Raw genomic sequence first — 23,651 nt, forward strand, 5'->3', positions numbered from 1 at the left:
ACTAGATCTACATGATGGACCAGACTCTCCGAAAGCTGTGGCTCTTGTCATGCCTTTGAAGTCTTTAATTTCGGACCAGATGAGCAGGGCTATGGATCTTGCTTGGCCTGCGTGACAAAGTCGAAGACTCAAGCGGCCTAGTGGTAAGCTAATCATTTAACGTTAGATCTATCCAGTTTCTACAAATGATTCGTCAAGGCAACTTTCATTACGTGTCTCTTGTCTTGAATTACAAACTGTAACTGTAGGCCCCTAGTTGAACAATAAAAAATGATTGTAAAACTAAATGTAGTTAAATGTCTGGCCTTTGAGCCGGGTAGGGTAAACACATGTCAGGGCAGGCTTCTACTACAGTACTACTCTTGTGAGTGTTCCTAGGTGTACCGAGCTGAGTCAAATCCTGTGTAATTGTAATAAATTGTAAACACCGTAACTGCACTGGTTTAATTGTTTTGTACAGTACAGTAACTACTGTAACTTTCTCGCATACAAATGCAATTACACATAGGCCTACTGCCTTAAAAATTTAGCTTTAATCTGTGAGACACAGCCTGTGTCTCGTCGGCTTTGCTCCTCTACACAGACAGAGGAGCAATCGAGACACACGCTGTGGCCCACAGACTAATTCTTCATGTGCATGTACATTGAGAAAAAACTCAAATAGGAACATGCTTCAGTATGCAAATGTACTCATACTGAAAGGGGACAACTTTGCACAACAGGGAATGACACTAGAACCAGACAGGTTTTGCCTTTTGAACTCTTTAATTCGGTCTTTGGTACCGAATCGTCAACATAGGTCCTCTGAGGACAGTCGCCATCTTTCGTTCTTCTTTCCGCCCTCTCTCGGCGTATCTGTTACAATCGTTTACACATTATGTTCCCTTACAATACTTGTTCCTCTATAGATTAAAATTATGCAGTCTTATGGCTATGCGATATGCATTGAAGAGACTGCAGGCATTATTAAAATCACATGTGCAATGTAAAAAATGTTTTTTTTTTATTTTAATCTTACTGTTTTTTTTTCTTATTTTTCAAATAGGGGGACTGCATCTGGAGACACCAAAGCATTTCGAGCAGTGTATGGAAAATTTGGTGAATTACGATCGGAACTCAAGTCGTCAGTCCCGCTGTTGCCCTGACAGCCACTGCAACCAGAGATGTGCGTAGCGGTATCATCGAAAACTTTGGTCTTCGCAATTATGTGTGGGTTAATCAGTTGCCGGACAAGCAAAATATAAAACATGTTGTCAAGTCTGCTGCAAGAGATTTAGATACAATGTTCAAGTGGCTGGCAGATGACTTGAAGATCCATGGTGCATGTTGTGAAAGGATGATAAGAAAAATGTGCAGTAATGTGTACGCGACCTTTATGGCACTGCTTCCAGAAGGTTGCCACAGGTATATTAATAAGTTTATATGTACCACCAGAACATGGAAACTGATATCCAAAAGGAAATTGTTGACAGCGTGTTAGCAACAGATGGTGAAATCAGAGTTCTGATAGCTACCATTGCATCTGGCCTGGGTGTTGACGTAAGCAACGTACACAGTACGGTTTTGTGTGGATGCCCAAGTGATCTAGACGATTATATCCACTTTTTAAAAGCACTCAATTTTCAGGCCTTATCAGATATACTGGTAACATGAAGAATCATGTACAGCTGTACAGCTGTACATCGTAGCTGAGATTTTTTTTTTTTGTGAAAAATGTCACGTATACACGTGTACATGTAGCTCAGCTTGTACCTTTGGGATTTGAAAATTGTTTTTTAGAGAATTCATATGATTGTTTTAAAACAAGAATCCACTGTGGGTGTTTTTCCTCCTTAAGGTTTGTAATGGTTAGTGGTTGGTACATTGGTTTCTGGTGTACATGAATTTTTGCAGTGCCATGCTACATGTACAATAATTTTCATTTTATCACTGCAATTACTGTACCTTGCTCAGAATATTCATAGAAGCAAATACAATGTACATTTGTACACACCTACTTTTCATACTGTACTTTATTTTTTAGGTGTGAATATTTTCATTGATTTTAATTGGACATGTTGATGGGTACATATCATAATTACAAGTGATAAAATTATGGAATAGTTGAAATATTTTAGTTCAAGGTTGTGTTTTTGTGATGTAGTGGATTACATGTACATGTACATACAGACCATGCCAAGTGGGGATGGGCTGTGTGTTTTGGGTGTTTGGGTGGGTGTTTGAAAATTGAACTGAACATGCTGTTTGTCTGCACATGTAATTGTACATCGCATGTTCATCTATGCATACATGTACATACAAGTGTACAAATGTGTAGAGTGTGTTTTTGAGTTGTACAACTACCAAGAACTTGTTTACATATAATACTCTCTTTACATACAAAATCATTCATGAGAAGTACAGTATGTTCTTTGGCCCATTTTGATAAAACTAAAACTAGTTCTGTTAATGCACATGAACATTTTTACCTATAGTTTGAACTGTGTAGCAATGAATTTATTTTCTTTTTTGAACTTCAAAGCATTTTTTAAAACCAAGAGTTGTTGTAAAGCGCAACAAATGAAAAAACAAAGATTTCTTTGTCATAACTTGTAACCAGTTTGTGTTAATCCTGTATTTTTGATGTGTAATGAGAGTCTACTACACATGGTAATCATACTGAAATGTGACATATCAAATTATTTCTCTGACATCAAAATTCAGAGTCAAACAGTTTACAATGTATTTTGTTTGAAATAATGCACTGTTGTTGAACAATGATCATGAACTATCATGAATATACAGTAAATGTATTGTATATTACAGTACTTGTACATGTACATGTACAAATGAAAGTGTATAATGAAGGAATTTCAAGAGCATGGAGAAACAACTGAAATATGCCTAATATTTTATAAACTATAGAACATTCAGTTCCTTATGAGTACTTGGTGGCACAGAATATCCAACTTTAAAGACACTTATACACCCGAGGAATTATTTTGAATGTCCTTCCCAGAGTGACAACTTTTTGAACTCATTATTGACAGTTGGGAGTGGGATGCTAGCTTTGAAACTTCCTTGGTAGTTGGTACAACAAATAACAGTTTTACCATCATGGCCAAATTTTTATAATGAAGGCTTAAGAAGTAATGTGATTAAAAAAATGTACAAGTTATACATATGCTCAAATTACACTACTCGTAGTCCATTTGTTTTCACTTTGCTGTCTGCTCTTACTGTACATGAAATGATGAAGACTACACAGTGTATTTAACAGTACATATATTTGCACATAATGTACATGTACACTGTACATTGTACATTTCAAAGTACAATAGTGATAAATTGATGTATTTCCTGACCACACCTCAACACTGAAAAAAAAATCCAAACTTATTTACCAATAATCAGGTGCCATAAACGTTGAAAAAAATAAAGTCTACTACACTGTACAGCTGTATGTACAAAGTACATATACGATGTTTTAATTTGGATGTGATTTGTAATAGGGGGTTTAATCAAATTGCTAACATGTGAGTGTGTGTGGATGTGTTTGTGTATGTTTGTGTGTGTGTGTGTGTGTGTGTGTGTGTGTGTGTGTGTGTGTGTGTGCACATGCGTGTATGTGTTTGTGTGTGTTGTGTGCATGGCCCACACATTTCCCAAGCATAATTTCACACTGATATCCCCCTTAAATGTTTGTGAATTAGAAAAAAACAAGTTGCTTTGTCAGACTGTCTTTTGATATGAATAGGCCTACTTATTTGATAATGTATATATATACATGGAGCTACTATTTTGAGCAAATACAGGTATGGTTTGCCAAAAAAAAGGAAGATATATATATATATATATATATATATATATATGTAACCTTTATATGCATATGCAGAAGGGCAGTTCAACCAAAACTGTTCACTTGTAATGCCAGAGACAAATGGACCAATATCTCTAGCAAAAATGCTCTTAAGCGTCTTCGTCTTGGTTTACTAAGTTTAGCTTTACTATCATGAAGACTAACAAACAAAAAACTGAGTGACGGGGTATTCTTACAACAGGGATATTGGTCTGATTGTCTCTGTTACAGAAATTATCAAAGTGAATAGTGTCGGTCCAACTGCCCAGTAGGCCCTACATGAAGTGGTAATAAAATTATAAAAGTTGTACAAACTTAGCGCAATTCTTTAAATTTATAGACTGCTCTCTAAAAAAGGCACCTTCTGGTTCCTTACATGTACTTCACAACTTTGCACTACAAATTGTGTAATGTGGTTGTACCCTATCCCCTTCACCTCCACCACCCCTGATCAGAATATGCGTGATATCTTGTATACCATAGCTAAGTAGCGGTTCATAGAACCTACATCTCACAGCCCTGAGCTTATTACAAAATTACATTGTTATTTAGTGGGCCACAAGTGCCTATGTCAATTAAAGAATTTCTTTAATTTCTGAATATTTCATCATACAATATTATTAAGGAAGAATAATTGACGACAAAATTATTTCTTTTAATGAATATGATCGGCACAATCCACCCCCCTCAAAAAAAAAAACCAACATATTGATCCCCTTTACCAACAATAACATCGCCAAACAAATCTTCCAACTTTTCTTGAGGTCCACATCTCACGACCTTCACAGAGTTCTTTGCAGTTTTATGTAGTGTTTGGATGTTAGAAGTGGCACATCACAAATCATACATCGGCGAGCTGGCGATTTGTAGCTCGCCATTTTTAATCTCAAGAATAATATTCAAGTCATCTTCGAATCTGGGCACAACAAAGTCCAAAACACCACGTGAAAGTAGGTCGGACATGACTGCAACCATAACTTTCAGCCAGTCAAAAACGTTGCACGAATCAGCTGTGCAACAATGCATGGTACGGATCACTGAAGAACTGAGTACATGTATCGCATTGCATTGTGATCAAAGAGTTGGCTCTCTGATTGTGATAATGTGTGTTGTGCAAAAATGCAGGCATCTCTGTGCACATAATTAGTAATTGTTGCAGATCGCACTGTATTCACGGTGCAATGCACACAGCTGGTAGCAGATCGATCGATCCCACATAACTTTTCTGTGATCGATCCCTTAGTTTTCATGCATACGCAATGAGCTTGCGAGAGATAGGGCATACGTAAGCATACCTAATATGAACTTTTGACCCTACGCACTGTCAAACCATTCTGGACGTTTTTTTTCGGACAGGTTTGTTGGCATCGAGCGGTTACAGGGGATAGCGCGATAAGCTGTGGAGCGGCGCGTGGATGCGTAATGATAGAAAACGTCCAGAATCTGGACTAGTTCAGAACCACAGTCAGTGACGCTAACTTACTCTATCTCCTACAAGCTATCGTTACCATCTTAAAACGTGAATTTTATGAAAGGCTAAAAGTGATCACGGAATCAGTTCTTCCGCGTGACACATGCAGGCTTTTATAATAGCATACCAAGCTTAAATCGTTTACTTGTATAGAAAGGGCGGGGATACACACTTATCGCAATCATCCGGATTTGAGAGTGATACACTCTACTACTTTTCTTCATCTTTCCCCCGACAAAGACCATGGTAATTCAAAACAAACAAACAAACAAGCAGTTGATTTATATCAGAACGTAGAGATTTTTTGTGTTTCATGTATGTATAGGTCATCTCTTGATGTATAGTAGGCATTTGTTGTCGTTTTTACAGTGTTTCCTAATAAATGCCTATAGCGATAAACCCAACAAAACTTCTATCAAGGAGGGAAGGGAACTTAAATTTAAATATCACATAGTTTACAGAAATCAGACATGTAAATAAGGCAATCATGTACATCCGCACGGCCGATTGTAATCTCTTACTTTGATTATCAAACATGATCGCCTGCATTTACGTGCTTTTTTCTAATTTCTTGAACTTTGCCTGATTTTCTCTCTTTTTTTTAACAATTGCTCGAAACATTTAAAAATCGTAACACAGTCTGCTATCCCACAACATAATATTCCATTTGATTTGTCACTTATTGTTGGTCGGGTGACGCCAAATGTTGGAATCTCGAGCGATGATACACGGCATTTTGTTTGTTGGTTTTCGTCTCATCGCTCAAAAGAATTTTGACTACGATTACAAGACATAACTGATGGTTTACAGAAGTGATCATCAATTCAGTAAGGATTAGTCAAGTCATGAATTCACTTTACCCATTGTTTGGGTAACCGCGCCTTTTTATTCTCATAGTTCAAACTAATTCTTGACATAATCAAAACAAATAATTCTTTATTAAATTTCTCAAAATACTCAAAAGACGGCCTAAGTCAAAACTTTCTACAAAGATTGCCTATACGGCAATCTTTACTAGCCTAAACAAGTTTTCTAGAGCTGTCAGTTCCCCCTATGACAATGACTTTGATCGCGTTTTGAACTTGTATCGAACTACTTTCAAAACAGCTATTACCTTTGTAGTTCGATTAATAAACCAGTCTTTTGAATTCATAATCAACATTCGTAATCGTAACAATACAGTAACATAGTACTGCATGTCAATAAAAGTTGGAAAATGTAAATGCTATAATAGTAGCGCAAAAAAAAAATGAGTATAGATTATCTTCATACATTCTAATTCCTAGTGATGTCGCTACGAAAATGACACATGGTTTGGTTCAAGCAAATAAAAGTAAAAAGGAATGGGATATACTTCTAATGATAGTACCACACCGTACAATGCATTTCACTGTATTTTGTAACATTTGGTTACGTTTCTGTGCGCTTTACGTACGGAAAAATCAAAAGGCAGATTGGTGCTATTAACATGCTAACACGCAACGCATTCAAAATGTTTTTTGAAATACACCGTATACAATATAATGTTTTAGTATACGGTTTGAAACTTTGAATTTGCGAGTCCTTTATGAAATTATAAGCAGGGTTATTACATTATCAAGCAAAAATTAAAGTATTTAGGGATTCGGATTTGCGCAGGAGACTAACAGTGCTATATATGGCGATCGTTCGCAACAGAGACAATCCTCTTCAATAGATACACAATGTAATTCTGTTTTCATGAATTGAAAGAGAAACGAAAAGAAGTCAACTTTTTAACTTCATTTAGCTTTCTCACCAATTGAACTTGATTTGATCTGCCATGCATGATATCGCTGTGTGCTCTATTAATTATATTAAATCATTTAATCGGCGTGCTTGTTTTTTATGCAGAATATCACAGGTAAGTTTAATTCATTGAAGTTCATAATGTTTGTACATATGGCGTGTTCGTTGTTTTCTATTTTCATTTTTATAATATATCACGTGTCCATTATCTGATTCTGACCACGAAAATATGGCGACTGTTTAAATGCGGAGCATGTACTGGAAAACTGTAATGTCTCCTGCCAGTATAGACAAACTAATTGTCCCCGCCGAACGAGTTCGAGCAGGGGACTATGAAACGGGCTCCGTACGTGTGTGTGTCCGTGTGTCCGTCCGTCCGTGTGTCCGTCCGTCCGTCCGTGTGTCCGTGTGTCCGTGTGTGCGTCCGTGTGTGATCAAAATCTTCAATTTGCTACTTCTCTGTCATTTATGAGCCAATTTTGATTCTGTTTGCTTTATATGATAGCACTACATGGGAGCTTTGACTACACAGAATTTCAGTCGTGACCTTTGACCTTGACCTTTGACCTATGCTACAAAATGCTACTCCTTCGCCATTTCTAACCCGATTTCGATTCCGTTTGCTTTATGTGATGGCACTAGGTGAGGGCTTCAAAACTTCTACACAGAATTTTGACCTTTGACTTCTTTGACCTTTGACCTTGATTTTTTGACCTATATTGTACATTTTGCTACAAAATGCTACTCCTTCGCCATTTCTAACCCGATTTCGATTCCGTTTGCTTTATGTGATGGCACTAGGTGAGGGCTTCAAAACTTCTACACAGAATTTTGACCTTTGACTTCTTTGACCTTTGACCTTGATTTTTGACCTATATTGTACATTTTGCTACGAAATGCTACTCCTTCGCCATTTTTAACCCGATTTCGATTCCGTTTGCTTTATATGATGGCACTAGTTGAGGGCTTCAAAACTTCTACACAGAATTTTGACCTTTGACTTCTTTGACCTTTGACCTTGATTTTTGACCTATATTGTGCATTTTGCTACAGAATGCTACTCCTGCGCCATTTCTAACCCGATTTCGATTCCGTTTGCTTTATGTGATAGCACTAGGTGAGGGCTTCAAAACTTCTACACAGAATTTTGACCTTTGTCTTCTTTGACCTTTGACCTTGATTTTTGACCTATATTGTACATTGGCTACAAAATGCTACTCCTTCGCCATTTCTAACCCAATTTCGATTCCATTTGCTTTATGTGATGGCACTAGGTGAGGGCTTCAAAACTTCTACACAGAATTTTGACCTTTGACTTCTTTGACCTTTGACCTTGATTTTTTACCTATATTGCACATTTTGTTACAAAATGCTACTTCCGACGGGGACATATGTTACGCACCACGTAATTTCTACTTTTCCTTGTTTCTAGTCTATCCCCGCTTAAAATTGAAATGAAATTGAACAAAAAACAAAAAACAAAACGAAGTTCGACTTTCAGTAGACTTCAACCGTTTTGTATAGTGCCTGATTCATGTAATGGACACAATTCTTTAGCACATAAGCAAGCACACAACTTTCGTGAATAGATGTGTCTTAATGATTGCATCTCATGGAAGAAAACTCGTCTCCTTGCCTGAATTTTAGCTTCTTCCTGTTCAAGCTCGCGTGAAAGAAATAGTTGAACATCAATCGCAATCATTAAGAGAGGCACATCCTTAGAAATAAGCACAGGAGTACTGAGACACACTACGAAATAAAAACGGGCCTTTTATCGCTATTGACAACGCATGACATTGAAATGCTTTTTTTTTTTCCTTGGGGGAGGGGGGTAATACAATTGATTATTCTGAAGGTTTGTTAATCACACAATGAAATATGGTTTGCTATTAGCTTAGGTTCGTTAACAAGAAAATTAAATGTGGTTCCTTTCCGGTAGTTCCTTTACCCGAAAGTAATCAAGCAATCATTTTTTTTTTCTGATAAGGTTTATGAATACAAAACGAAGTGAAGAAGGCCTAAGTATTAATTCCGAATATTTTTCAGTATTATTATTTATGATCCACTTCTCAAACGCAGAAAGATTGTAACTGCACATGTGATGTAAAAAAAAAATAATTCCGCTTAAGCTACAAGTTAATTGTTTTTTATATGCTATGCTATTAGAAAAGTGACTGAGAATCAGTGTAAACCCAACGTGAAGCTGTCAAGCCTACATCAACCTTTGCTTCTGATACGTATAATATGTGCAGCATTGGCAAGCGTGATAAGCGATAATTACTGTGCACGCAACGCCTATAAAGGAAATGTGCCTTTAATATGGTGGGAATTCATAATGTTGCGGCTGTATACAGCTGCAGCAGAAAAGACGCGAAAGCAGTTTTTGATGCTCTGCAACATTACGACCATGTGCGTAATTTGAGGATTTTAAGTACACGCAAAGAACACGATCTCAAAAGACGACTATCGTTAATCAACTTCATTGACTTTTTCTATCGATGCTGTCTTTTGAACCCCCGCCTAGAATAGGTTCTCAGGTTCTATTTAATAGGTATTGTAACTTGCTAAACGCATCCTCTTTAGTTTCCATTGACAACAACATGGGAGGAGAATGGAAGCGATGAACGCCCTCGCTAAAAGACGCTTCTCGTAAGACGCATTGCGTGCCCGCCTACAATAGGTTCTCAGGTTCTATTTAGGTATTGGTACTTGCTAAACGCATCCTCTTTAGTTTCCATTGACAACAACATGGGAGGAGAATGGAAGCGATCAACGCCCTCGCTAAAAGACGCTTCTCGTAAGACGCATTGCGTGCCTTCTTTTCTTTCTACTGTATCCTATTGTTTGTGAGTTAAAAACTTGCGGCAAACCACAACGCGTACCGACTCATTCATGCGGCGGCAGCGGCACGGACACAAACGCGCCGAAGTTTACATTCGGGCTGCCGTATTGGTCAGAATCATTAATGATAGACCTGTCCTGCGATTGGTTGATTAATTATCTTACATACCCAAGCTATCGCCTTATACGGTAGTGCGTGCGATGGAGCGTAAACGCCGTCGCTAAGCAGGACAGTTGTATTGTTTCGTCCCATGAAAGAAACAGGTTGTGAGCATGAACATAGCCTGCACTTTGAGAGCGATTTTCTCCGTTATTTAGAAAATCAACTGACATAACAAACGTGGTTAATATTCGTTTTTATGATCTATAGGGATGTCGAAATGAGTTGTATTACATATCAGTGTAAAGCTTAGAGTCTGTAGAATTCACTTATAGGCATAACTACGATTTCATTTTTTGCGACTTTTGACTCATTCCGACGGAGCGCCACACATATATGACAAATGGTAGATGCATATGATAACTCTTTTTTTTTTTCTCTCTCTCTCTCTGTGACAGCTACAATTATGAGTGGTATGTGCCACTGCAGTATACCACTGGGGGAGAATTAGACTTTGTAAACCCTCCACTTATTTGGCTTTATCCAAACGAGGAGTTGGGTAAGTCGACCATCACATTTTGAAAAGTCATTGGTTGATTGATGTGATGTGATGTGTTCAAATGTGCCACTCCAGTAGTCCATGGACATTGCACTGTTGTGGTGAGAATTAATTTGAAATTTCTAGGGGTGGGGGAGGGGGATGTTTCACGAAGAATTTAACTCATAAGAGGATTTAGTAGCTGAAGCATAACGTTGGTGGGGTGACAAAACCTCGTATCTCAAAAGTGTCAAATGTTCAGGAGAGCTAAAAAACATGGCTGCCATAGCATGTAAGTCAATGGAAATAGCCAACTTTTATTTATCATTTGTGACCTTATTTTTGCAGATGGGCATGAGCTTTGGGAATTACATAGTAATGGTTCCTAGCTTCAATATAATGAAGAAAACTCATTTTCACCAAATATTGAGATACGAGGTTTTGTCACCCCACCAACGATAAAGTTATACCTCTTTCTTGTTCAACACACAAGAAATAATAGGGGCTTACAGTAATTAGGTAGAGTAAAAATATGCGTTGTGTTTAATTGGATTGCATCATGAAATTGTGGAAAAACTTCAGTGTATAGTAGCATGGGTGTGCCACTATACTGAATGCTTACAGGGCACTTATGTCTTGTCTATGCAGAGATTTGCGCAGCAAGGGACGTAGGACAAAGCCTAGCCTTTCAACGGATGCGCGCGTATTAGAGCACAGGATGCAGAAAGTACATCGTAGCAGTTTATCATACGCACTGTTCAGCAATATGCATACATGGCTGTGCTAGCTGTACATTAACAAAGTTATCATTGCTCTGCGTGCAAGAGATCGGTGCGGTGAGTCCAACATTAGTTCAAGTAGGCCTATTTGTAGGACCTAGACGCATGGAGATTGCATGTAAATCGAAAGGGCATATTTACTATAACAATTAGGACATGTTCTATTGATGCACCAGTACTGGACTATAGAGCTCCAAATACTAGATTATCCGTCATGCAATTCTATTCACCTCAGCCTGCAGCCTTGGTGAAACAAACCAGCACTCAGGATAATTTAGTATTTGTCGTTCTACAATCCAGTATGGCCTATAGTGCATCATAGAGTATGCCCTATTTGTATGATGTAACTTTCTGGCCTGTTAAGTTCCACTTTAAGCACGAATGATTAGTTTCTCTGCTCCCCAATTACAAGATTCTGTTATATGTCATTAAAAATCATATTTGGAATTTTTTAACAGGGCCTAAACACTTGGACCATTAAGGTTATCCTGTGGGTTTTGGTTGCCCATAAGGTTAATAGCCCACATTGGAGTGGGAGTGATGCTACCAATTTCTTTATATCACAAGCATCTCTAAAACACAGTGGAGGTCTAATTTGTGCTCCTTTTCTTACTCTCACTGACCCCCCCCCCCCTTCCCCTGACCACTCCCACCACCAGGTGCCCAGGACTTGAACACCACAGCTGATGACTGGATGCTGGCCAACGTGGATGCGTACGGCTTCTACCGGGTGAACTACGACGAGAGGAACTGGGACATGCTCAGCGAGCAGCTCAGGGAGAGTCATGAGGTTAGGAGGACACCCATGCCACCACCACTAGCCCCCCCCCCCCCCCCCACCTTAATCATCTTGCTCTTCCCTCATTATCAAAGATTCGTAGCTCTCCTGGCAGTGCATTCTTAATGATCAGTGGTCAGTTTATTTTTATTTGAATTTACTTCTCAAGACCATGTTTAAAACAACACCAAGTTATCTTCAAATGGCATAGTTTTCACTATCTTCCATTATTATCAATATTTTTTTTTTTGTGGGGGGGGGGGATGGTCCATGTGGTAAGGGTTGTCCTTGAGGTGCATTCATTTTTAAAATAGATACTGGTTACAGAAGTATGTTGTGAAGATTGCCACAGTCTACTACCTGAGGTTGTCCTGATGGTGGTAATATTACTTTAAAAGTGTTTTCTGGAGATATTGCACCTTGAGCAGGGAAAGTAAGGAGTTTGGGTATACAATGACCGATAATGACATCCTCAACAAAAATAATAATACAGCTGCTGATGTTAATTGGCTTGTAGAGACTTGAGGAAGTGGTGTTTACAGTAAAACCATGTGTACAGAGATGTGGTCCTTGAATGAGTCCAGCATAGAGACTTGCTAATAACATTGTTTGATAATCTGAAAATCTGGAGGCTACGTTCTTCTATTGAAAAATTACTGGTTATGCTAATGTATTAATGAATTATCTGATTGATGAATGAGTGGATGCTACATATGCAAAACAACATATGTCACGAAATCTTTGTCTTTGATTCATGTTGTCATCCTGATCATCTTGCAGGACATCTCAATCTCCAGCCGCGCAGCACTGATCAGTGATGCCTTCAGCCTGGCCAAGGCCGGCCGCCTGAGCCAGGTGACCGCCTTCAACCTCACCTCCTACTTGGAGGACGAGCGGGCCTACGTGCCGTGGCGTGTCCTGCAGAGGGTCATGGGATACGTTGACCTCATGCTTAGCAGGTCACCTGCCTATGGCTCATTCAGTGTAAGTACCTCTCAGTGTGGCACAGTTACTTGTATTAGTCAACATGAGGATGCTTGTTGTCCTTTTTCTCCAAAACTCACCCAGAATTTCATATAATAAATACATGATTTCATGAATCCATTATTCAAAAAAGAAAAATGTATGTATATGTTTGTTTAGTCAGGAGTGATGCAATGAATTACGCAAATATATTGAAATCACTATAAAGGGAAAATATGCGAAGCTTGAATACAGCCATCACTCTAGCTAGGATTCATATTCAGAAATAAAAGAATAAAGTTAAACACTTTACAGTACCTTAGGTGGATTTGAGCATGACTTGTACATGTATATTAAACATAATGAAATAGACAAGGGTATGTCACACTCTTTTCAAGGCTGGCAAGAGAGTCTTTTCGTTCATTTAAGTGCATTCATTTTGGTCATTTTGCCTATGACAAAGATTCTGTTAGGATCAAAAGCTTGGGCCCCCCTTTTGACTCCATTTTACTCCATTGGCTTGCCACTAGTAGATAAGCAGTTTTCAGCAGCTTTTTTTGTTTTCCGCTACAATTTAGGGCATTATTACATATTTTCTGTATTTCTGACATTACTTCCAGCAATCTGCAAATCATATTTCAGACATTATTTCAAACAATCTGCATAGGATTTGTAGAATCTTGTCTATGCCGAAGAGGCAAAAAGAAAGTGAAGGAAAACTATAGAATTTTATAAAATAATGCTGCCCTGATGATGGACATTCATGATTTTCTGAAACATGCATTTTCAATGAACTTTGCAAGAGTCATACATGATGGGTATTGCCATGGCAACCTTGAATTAGCCCAGAAATATAATTCACACTAGGCATTATGGCAGAGATAGAATCTAACTTCGGTGTCCCTTTAACAACCCTGAATATCAGATTCCTCTCATGTGGTGGTATATTGTCGAGGTACTTTATTCAGACCTTCCATCAGAATAATCCCGTCTTTATGATGGAGGTTGAATTAATACAACAGGTATAGATTCTCGTGAATTCATGCAGACCCCCCCCCCCAAAAAAAAAACAACAACAACAACAACAACAACAACAACAACAAAAACCCAAAACAAAACAGAGCCATTATTCTTGCCACAATAATCTTTGAGGTGTACTACCATAAGATTTTATATGTGATGTTGGGAGACATTTTTCTTCAACCATGCAAAGAAAGACCTGCCATCAGAATAATAATCAGAATAATAAAAGGGGAATCATCTTTATGATGGAGGGGGAATAAATACTGCCGGTATAGATTCTCGTGAATTCATGCGGACCAAAACAAAACAAAACAGAGCCATTATTCTTTCCACAATAATCTTTGAGGTGTATTACCATAAGATTTTATATGTGATGTCGGGAGACATTTTTCTTCAACCATGCAAACTTTTCTGACTTTTACATGAGGGATATTTGACCTTCAAGCCATGACATGATATGTCATGTTATTTGGGTTTCTTTGTCTTCAGACTTATATGATGCAACAGGTGATGCCATTCTACAACTACGTGGGCTGGGAGGACGGTACAGGGTCTCATCTTGACCAGTGAGTGTGAAGCTACTGCTGTATTTAAAGGGAATCTCAAACCTAAAGAGAAATGTGAAAAAATTCATTTTTCATGAAAATTACACATTCCATCAAATTGATATTGACATAATTTAGGGGTAGCAATTATCCCCCCTGCTTTCTGAAAGCGGTTAGTCAAGTGCTCTTTCATTATGCTAGAAAAGTGAATTTTTGTAGAAAACCTCTTATATTTTCTATATATTTTTGTCCACAAATACATCATAACCTCTAGTAGTCTTTTCATCCAGCGGTTCCAACACCAAAACTTTAAAAATTAATAACTTTTCCATCGATTGTCTAATTTTCCTCAAACTTTCACTGATGTGTTCTACTAATGTTGCTGGTTTCACTCAATCCACATTTCTCTTTGGGTTTGGGTTTTCTTCAAGCATTTCAAATTTCAATTAACAAGATGTCAGAAACGACTCCACCCTTCCCTACCTCCCATATGAGATGTCGTTATCAAGTGGTCTACCACTGTTGATTGCCAAGCTACATAGTTATGCAGTTTAAAGGACTCATTCACCCTAATATATTTGTCGATCGAGTGAGTGCAGCAATATTAGTAGAACACATCAGTGAAAGTTTGAGTGAAAAATCAGAGAATCTTTTCCAAAGTTACGACGTTTTAGTTTTTTGTTCTCACATGCAATTCTAGAATGATTTAAAGAAAATATCAGGAAAATTCAACAAATTTCCATTTTTCTACCATGATTAAAAGCACTTGACGTACCTCTTTCAGAAAGCAGGGGGAATAATTCCCGTGATATGTGTCAGTGACAAGTCAAGGGAATGTGCACTTTTCATAATAAAATTGAATTTTGTAGAATTCTCTTTACATTTACTTAACTTGCAGTGATATTACAAACTGTTGTGGTCTTTTCATCAAGCTGTGGCAGGACTGTAACTTCAAACATTCATAACTTTTGAACGGGTTATTTGATTTTCATCAATCCCCACTGATGTGATCTATAATAATAATGGTGCATTAGATCAATCCAGAAATATATTTGGGTGGGCTTGTCCTTTAAGCTCACTGATGACATTAATGTCCTTAACACCCAAAGTTTGCAGGCACCCTTAAGCGGCCATACTTTTTATCTCCCGAAAGTTGTTCACAATGTAATTTTGACAGACAAAGTAGATTAGATATAAGAATGCAAGAAGACCATTGTTTTACCAAAGGGTTCTTGAGGAGGGTCAATTATAAGTCTTACTCATCAACAATAAGCTTCAGGACATCTTAACTGATCACCACAGCAGAGTAAAGATCATTATAGTTGTCATTATAATGTCATTTTTGTGTTCTCAGTTCAGTTGGCATTTATTTCTGTCGATCCAACAAAAAATTGAAACAAAACACACAAAGCATGTATTACACAATTATTGTTTCATCGTTTTGTAAGAATACATAATATACGGATCATAAAGTATATAATTTTAACTATTATATGCAATTTTGCAAAATAACCAAGAAGAGCATTGTACACTTTGGAAGGTTGGCAAAAAAAAAAAGTGAATATAACACTGGAAAAAAGTGGTCCACTGAAAGGCACAGCTTGTAAAATGTGGATCACTTAATACAAAAGCTGAAGCAATGCAAATGGATGATGATTAGATATTTTTTGTTATACTTCTTTGTATAAAGAGAGACTACATTTGCTGATCTGTGTAAATAGTGGATGTACAGAATAAAAAAAACAGAACTTCAATGAGGTTCAAACCTGTTGCCTGTATACTGCTCACTGGGTGGTCACTTCACTGTAAACTGAGCTGAAACCATGTCACAAAAAAATGACATGATGAAGTTGGAACCTATTACCAAATGTCCCCATCTCTTAATTGTTCTCCTCGTGAGTCTCTAGGAAGACATGTACCATACAGAGGCAAAGGGATAGGTACAAAATCTATTTTGTTGTTCTTTTCTCCATGCAGGCTGGGACGAGTAATTGCAATTGGCCTCTCGTGTGACTATGGCAACCCAAATTGTGTCACAAATGCTACTGAAAAGTATGCAATGTGGATGCAGGATCCCATTGATGCGTAAGTCTCTCTTTCTTTTTTCTTTTTTTTATCCTCTTTTTTTTAGCTCATCTGAGCCAAAGGCTCAAGTGAGCTATTGCAGTCGCTCTTTGTCCGTCGTCCGTCATCCATAGGATCTCAGTGTGTTCGAATTGGCACCATTCGGTAATTGTGGGGGGGGGGGGGGGGGGGGGGGGGTTAATTGCCCTGATGCGACACACATCAGGTTACAGCTCGTTATTCCGAAGGTTCGTTATTCCGAAGATTCGGTATTCCGAAGGTTCGTTAATCCGAAAATGTGATAAGGTTTGTTATTCCGAAGGTTCATTAATCCGAAAATGAAATTAGGTTTGTTAATCCAAAAGTGAAACGAAGCTCATTATTCCTAAGGTTAGTTACAGACCCTAATTCATTGTTGGATCAATGAACCTTCGGAATAATGAACCCTATTTCATTTTCGGATGAACAAACCTTCGGAATAACGAACCCTATTTCATTTTCGGATAAACGAACATTCGGAATAGCGAACCCTATTTCATTTTCGGATTAACGAACCTTCGGAATAATGAACCTTCAGAATAACGCCACAAATGTTCGGATTAACGAACTCTTTTTCATTTTCGGATAAACAAACCTCTAGGCATAGGGAATTTGTGTGTTTCAGATTAACGAACCTTCGGAATAACAGAAGTTTCGGAATAACAAACAGCACCCCACACATCAATCTGTTTTGTTCTGGTGTTGTGTCACAGTGTTCCAGCCAATCAGAGGAGCACGGTGTACTGCACTGCCATCGCTGAAGGAGGCCAAGAGGAGTGGTATCATGCCTACACCGAGTACATCAACACTCTGGTTGCCACGGAGAAAACCATCTTGCTGTCAGCCATGGGATGCAGCAAGCTTCCTTGGATCCTTCAGACGTAAGTTGCTTGTCCTCCCCAAAGATTTTGTTGAATTCTTTCTCAGATTCAGATCTATTTCCAAGATCACAATTTCTTTCAAATTCAATGATAATGGAATGTCAGTGTAATACAAAAATATGTAGATATAAGAACAATGAGAACTGAATGTCAGTGTAATAGAAAGTATATAACAGAAAAGAAAGTGAGACAAATGTTTCACCTGAATTAAATCGTTCAAACAAGATTGTTGGGTTTTCGGATAGACAGTCCCACATATAGACAAGTATGCAGAGATGTGGGTCACTCAATTGATTGCAAGTGTAGATGAAAAAGGGTAAAGAAATGGGAGAACACAGAAGCACACACACATGCACGCAACAATTGAGGAAACAAGGACATAGACAGGACAAAATGGATAGAAACATTGAAAAGGGGCAGTTAGAGAGGAGGGAAGAAGAGATGATGAGAGAAAGAAAATGATGGAGGAAGAATTAAGAGGTGAAAGAGAAAGATAAGGATGGATACAGGAGAAGAAGTTTACTGCTAAAAACTTCAAGTTTGGCTTGTCGCATGCTCTGAAGCAAGCTCTTGTTGTGCTACAGACAATTTCAGCTGCAGTCTTGGTGTTGAAAATGGTGGGGGAAGGAGGATTGGAGCAAGGGAATATTGGAAAGAGGAGAAAGAAAAGAATTGCAGTTTTGATTAGAGTTTTTTAATGCATAACTTTACAGCGAACCCCATTCTGTGCCCAGAGACGAAACTTACAATGTAGCTTGTAAAGAGCTGTAATTATTGCGGCTCAGGAGAAATCATATGAAGGCAAACAGACAAAGAAATTTTAAAATGGATAAGAGAAGAATGATAGAGGAGAAGGACAAAAAGTAGATACAGAAGAGGAGAAGGGAAAAGAATTAGTCTTTTGAAATCTGTCAACTTTGCTGCTTGCATTTCTTTCAAAATCTTAGGGATGTAAATTTGATGCTGATGTCTATATTGACTGAGCAGAGAAGAGTGAGATATGGAGGGAGGGGAAGGAAAGGGGAAGGGGAATAGGTGTGAGGATTCCCATGATTGAAATATTTGATGTCTTGCTACTTCCTCCTATGAAATGTACAGTGAGTTGTAAGCTTGTCATTGAAAATAATGTCATTGAAAAATAGTATTGCAATATCTAACTTCAAGCAGAAGGTAGTAGAAATCAAAATTTACCCTTGAATTCATTAGTATATTAACGTAATAGTAGATGATTGATTTTTGTAGTCTAATCTGTTGCCATGTTTACCACATTCCTCCTTCGATGTCCTCGCAGGTACCTTGAGATGAGCATCGAGGCAAACGGGACCATCCGCTCCCAGGACACGGTGCGTGTGATCAGCTCTGTAGCCTACAATCCTGTAGGTTACGGCCTGGCCTGGGATTTCTTCAGGTCCAACTGGGACTACTTCTACAGAACGTGAGTACAAGACTCCGTTTACAGTGCGAGGCCCAGCCCCGCTTCAGTGTAAACGCGCAAAAGGCCAAATGCGGGGCCAAAATTGGCCTCGCATGTGGCCTCGCTCTGTAGGTGGTCTCGGCCGCGGCCGAGCCCGGCCTTTTCTCAGTGTAAACGCAGACTGGGCCAAATGCACGGCCAATTTTAGTCTGGCTTCCAAACCCTCTGCCCGTACCATTTCGCTGTTTAGGATATTAACCCCCTCAATGTCGAAAGCTTGTATAGTTTAAGGTGGTTTTATCCTGCAAAGGATTTTTCCTTCGGCAAAGGCCTTTGCCCGAACGGCGACTTCGTCGCCATGGAATCCAGTTGGCAAAGGGTCTGAAAACAAGACTATATCAAATTGCGATTGTTTACATGCAGAGCGCCACTACCACAAAATATTGAAAGGTTTGAATTAAAAGCGCGGCCGAGCCCGGCAGTGTAAACAGACAAAATTACGGGGCTGGGCCCCGCAATTGAGGCTAGGCTTGGCCCAGCCCCGCACTGTAAACGGGGTCCAAGCCTGGGAGAAATGCCCGTCCATCTCGGCTGATGCCGACGATGAAAGCATAGTTACTTATTGACAGATTTTTATTGCCTAACAATTAAGGAGGTAGATATAATCATTTCTCATATTGTACTTCGTGTTTGCTGCTATCTTATCTATAACAGAGAAAACTGTTTTGTTTTTACAGTCATTCTCTTCTGAGAATTTGATGTGATGGTGCATTTATTTTTCTTGATTGATGTATAGTGCTGCCACACAGCAAATTTTCAGAGCACAACGTGACATTAAACTGAGTATACTAGATTTCCATTTTTATCATTACCTTTGCCAAGGGAGGAAGTTATGTTTTCGTTACCGTTGGTTTGTGTGTTCGTTCGTTCGTTAGTTTGTCCGTGTGCAAAATAACTCAAAAAGTAGTCAACAGATTGGGATGAAACTTGCAGGAAAGGTTGAGAATGACACGAGTAACAAATGAATAACTTTTGGTAGTGATTCGAGAATTTTGGGGGAATTTATGAAAGATTTTTGCTATTTTGGCAGGTAGGGTCAATGAACTTGAGAGTTCAGGCTGCGCGTATTTGAGGTTTGCAAGCGCACTGAAGTGCGTGCTCTAGTTTCTGCTGGGGAGAGGCGCGCTGCGCATCTGAGGGTTTATGACGTAACAAACGCTTCTATATTGGGAAATTGGGCAATTTTTCAGTGGGTGGAAATCACTAATTTCTATGGAAAAGCAAAATCATCAGTGGAAAGTAACTGCTTGGCGGAGGTCTGCGCTCTCGGAGTGCTTTTCTAGTTTTTATCTGATTTCAGAATGCCAGCACCAGTTTTTCAAGTGTGTGTTCAACAAACTGAGTTAAGGACATTACCCATTGAGAATTCAGTGTTCAGTTTTTCACCTCTGGCACAATGAGCCATCTGAGAAGACGTTTTGTCATTGCGATCATTGTTGCTTCACTATCATCACTCTTATCATCATCTTCATCATTTTCATCATTACTATCATAATGTCTTCATCAAACATCTTTATCATTCATGGTCGGTGCTACGTTTTCGAAAGGGGGGGAGGGCACTTAAGACTTTGGTGCCACTTCCGGTTTCTTCAGCTGACAAGCAAAATCCAGCGCAAAAAAAAAGGCCTTACCACACTCACACTTTAAGGTTTCTATCTATTTCTTTCTAGTGCCATTTACGCACTTCCAGGGTAAAAAAAGTGTGGGGGTGGGGGTGCCAAAGTGGTGATATCTTATGTATCTCTTTGTTTGTACGATGCAAATGCCGGCCCTGTCATTATTGTCACTTCAATCGCCATTTTCTTTGTTGCATCAGCATTATCATTGGTGTAGCTCTTCTACTAGTCATCCTTGTCATCAATGTCATCATTGTTGGCATGATTAGTTCTTAAAATAATCATCACTTTGAGACGCTTCTTTGTATGTCGTCGTGACGATGAGTCTTTTTGCTCCAATTGCTGCTTTCCCATCCCAGGTATGGCAGCAGTCTCTTTGCCTTTGCAGACCTCATTGAAGCAGTGACGGCCCACTTTAACACCGAGTTTGATCTACAAGAGGTAGGTTTGCTGGAGTGCATACTGACCAGAAGCAGGCACACTATCACCTCAGTGGACTCCCATTTTAATTGAACAAATAAGCAATATAAAAACATGGATAACATTGCGGCCTGAATTTTTACTGTGTTTACTGAGTTTTGTTATAACCATGTTTGTTTTAATGGAAGTGCACTGTAGTAATAAGAGTGAGGTCTTTTTGTCCAGGGTAGCCTCTTCAGCTTTAGTACTGATCGTCAAAAGGACCTTACCTATTTCATTCCCCAGTATTGAGTTACCCATTTTAACACCCGAGTCGAGAGGGACATCATGGATCTGTAGTAATAAGAGTGAGGTCTTTTTGTCCAGGGTAGCCTCTTCAGCTTTAGTACTGATCGTCAAAAGGACCTTACCTATTTCATTCCCCAGTATTGAGTTACCCATTTTAACACCCGAGTCGAGAGGGACATCATGGATATTTTTAAAAAAAAGAAAGAGAAGAAAACTGTTGAAGGACATACATACTTGCCAAGACTCGAACTTTGGATAACAATTTGAAAGTCAAGAGTCTTATCCACTTTAATATCACACTGCCCCCATACTGCTGGCGTGTAAAGTCTGCTTCTCCTCCTCCTTGCTTTCAAACCATTATATCCCAGAAACAGTATTTTTTCTGGTTTGGCACTGTATCTTTATCTTTTAAAGGGAAGGTAAACCCAAAGAACAATGTGGATTGAGTGAAACCAGCAACATTAGTAGAACACATTAGTGAAAATTTGAGGAAAATCGGACAATCGATGCAAAAGTTATGAATTGTTAAAGTTTTGGTGTTGGAACCGCTGGATGAGGAGACTACTAGAGGATATGACGTATGAGTGGACAACAATACAAAGAAAATATAAAGGAAATTCAACAAAAATGCACTTTTCTAGAATTATGAAAGAGCAATGGACCAACCGCTTTCAGAAAGCAGGGGGAATAATTGCTACCCTTAACATATGTCAATATCAAGTTGATAGAATTTGTCATTTTCATGGAAAATGGATTTTTGCAGAATTTTCTTTATATTTTGTTGGTACAGTACTCTCCGCATAATCGGGTAGGCTCGGGCAGAGCGTTTCTTACCCGATTAAGCGGAGTACCCGATTAAGAGAAGAACACGTCTCATTCACATTGGACACACACAATGTGTATGTACATGCACTGTACACTGCACCAAACACCTACACTGTATGCTTAACACACGTGCTTGTAAGGCACATTCGGAGCGCAAGTGAAGTGTGTTCAACTCCTGTCTGTCTGTGCAATTGTGAGTGCCAGCTACATGTGTAATTATATTCGTTTTCATTTTTAATCACTCTCCAAATGAACTTTGACATTCATGATTTCTTAAAGTGTCATAGCTGAGATAAAATGTGGGTAGAAATTAGATTAGAAGAAAATTATTTACCCATTTATGCGGAGAGGCAACCCGATTATCAGGTAATTTTAATGTGCATTGGAACTGATTTTGACATTACTACCCAATTAAACGGAGTACCCGTTTAAGCGATACCCGATTACGCGGAGAGTACTGTATTGTTGTCCACTCATACGTCATAACCTCTAGTAGTCTCCTCATCCAGCGGTTCCAACATCAAAACTTTAAAAATTCATAACTTTTGCATCGATTGTCTGATTTTCTTCAAACTTTCACTGATGTGTTCTACTAATGTTGCTGCTTTCACTCAATCCACATTGCTCTTGGGGTTTATCTTCCCTTTAAGTTTTTCTCTATTCTTCATGTTATATTGTGGAGGAAAAAAATTTTCTTTCATTTATCTTTCATTTTAGTACATCGAAATAAAGATTCAGGCCACAACATTATCAGCTCTGTGTATTTTTATTGTCTATTTGTTCAGTTATAACAAAATTTCGATATAACGGAAGAAAACTGCCGCGCCCGAGGAATTTGTTGTAAAGGGAATCCACTGTATATGATGAGATAGATGTAGAAAAATATTGTCATAGCCAGTCATAACCACATATTCACCTTTTCTGTTGTTAAGCTGTTGAAATGAGCATCTGCTAATGCGAAGCAAAATTTTGTTATGGAAAAAGGCAGCAAATCGTTATCACCTAATATAGTAGGGCAGATATGTAGCAAAAATTGGTCGATATGCTCACATCCGGGGGAAAGTATGAAATTTTGCATATAGGGGTATTTTGGCGCGCTAATTTCAAATATTGCCGGATCCAAGAGATGTGACCATGGGGTCGGCCGCCATTTTGAATTCCAATATGGCCGCCATCACAAAACAAATTCAGAGATCCCTATCTTCAGTTCTGAATGACCTGTGGCACCAAAATTTGGTACACATGAGCATGTTGATACATTGAATTTGATGACAGATTGATTTGGAGTGTCTGACAAACATCCAATGGCCGCCATTTTGAATTGCAATATGGCCACCTCGACAAATATTCAAAATCCTTATCTCGATTTCTAAGTGGTGAGAGACCCTGAAATTAGGTGTA

General features: G+C 38.7%; 1 protein-coding gene across 1 annotated transcript in view; it reads left to right on the forward strand.

The window, feature by feature from the left end:
* LOC139724903 (aminopeptidase N-like) overlaps window positions 1-23,651 on the forward strand; it is a 76,432-nt gene that overhangs the window by 51,467 nt on the left and 1,314 nt on the right. The window contains exons 12-19 of the mRNA XM_071636031.1: window positions 10,476-10,576; window positions 11,994-12,124; window positions 12,893-13,096; window positions 14,588-14,664; window positions 16,621-16,728; window positions 17,460-17,627; window positions 18,919-19,062; window positions 21,077-21,158. Coding sequence (XP_071492132.1) covers window positions 10,476-10,576; window positions 11,994-12,124; window positions 12,893-13,096; window positions 14,588-14,664; window positions 16,621-16,728; window positions 17,460-17,627; window positions 18,919-19,062; window positions 21,077-21,158 — 1,015 coding nt within the window. The remainder of the gene's footprint in view (window positions 1-10,475; window positions 10,577-11,993; window positions 12,125-12,892; window positions 13,097-14,587; window positions 14,665-16,620; window positions 16,729-17,459; window positions 17,628-18,918; window positions 19,063-21,076; window positions 21,159-23,651) is intronic.

Source organism: Diadema antillarum, unplaced genomic scaffold (assembly GCF_040938485.1).
Source record: "Diadema antillarum isolate AM-2024a unplaced genomic scaffold, OU_Dant_1.0 scf00000015, whole genome shotgun sequence".
NCBI lineage: Eukaryota > Metazoa > Echinodermata > Echinoidea > Diadematoida > Diadematidae > Diadema > Diadema antillarum.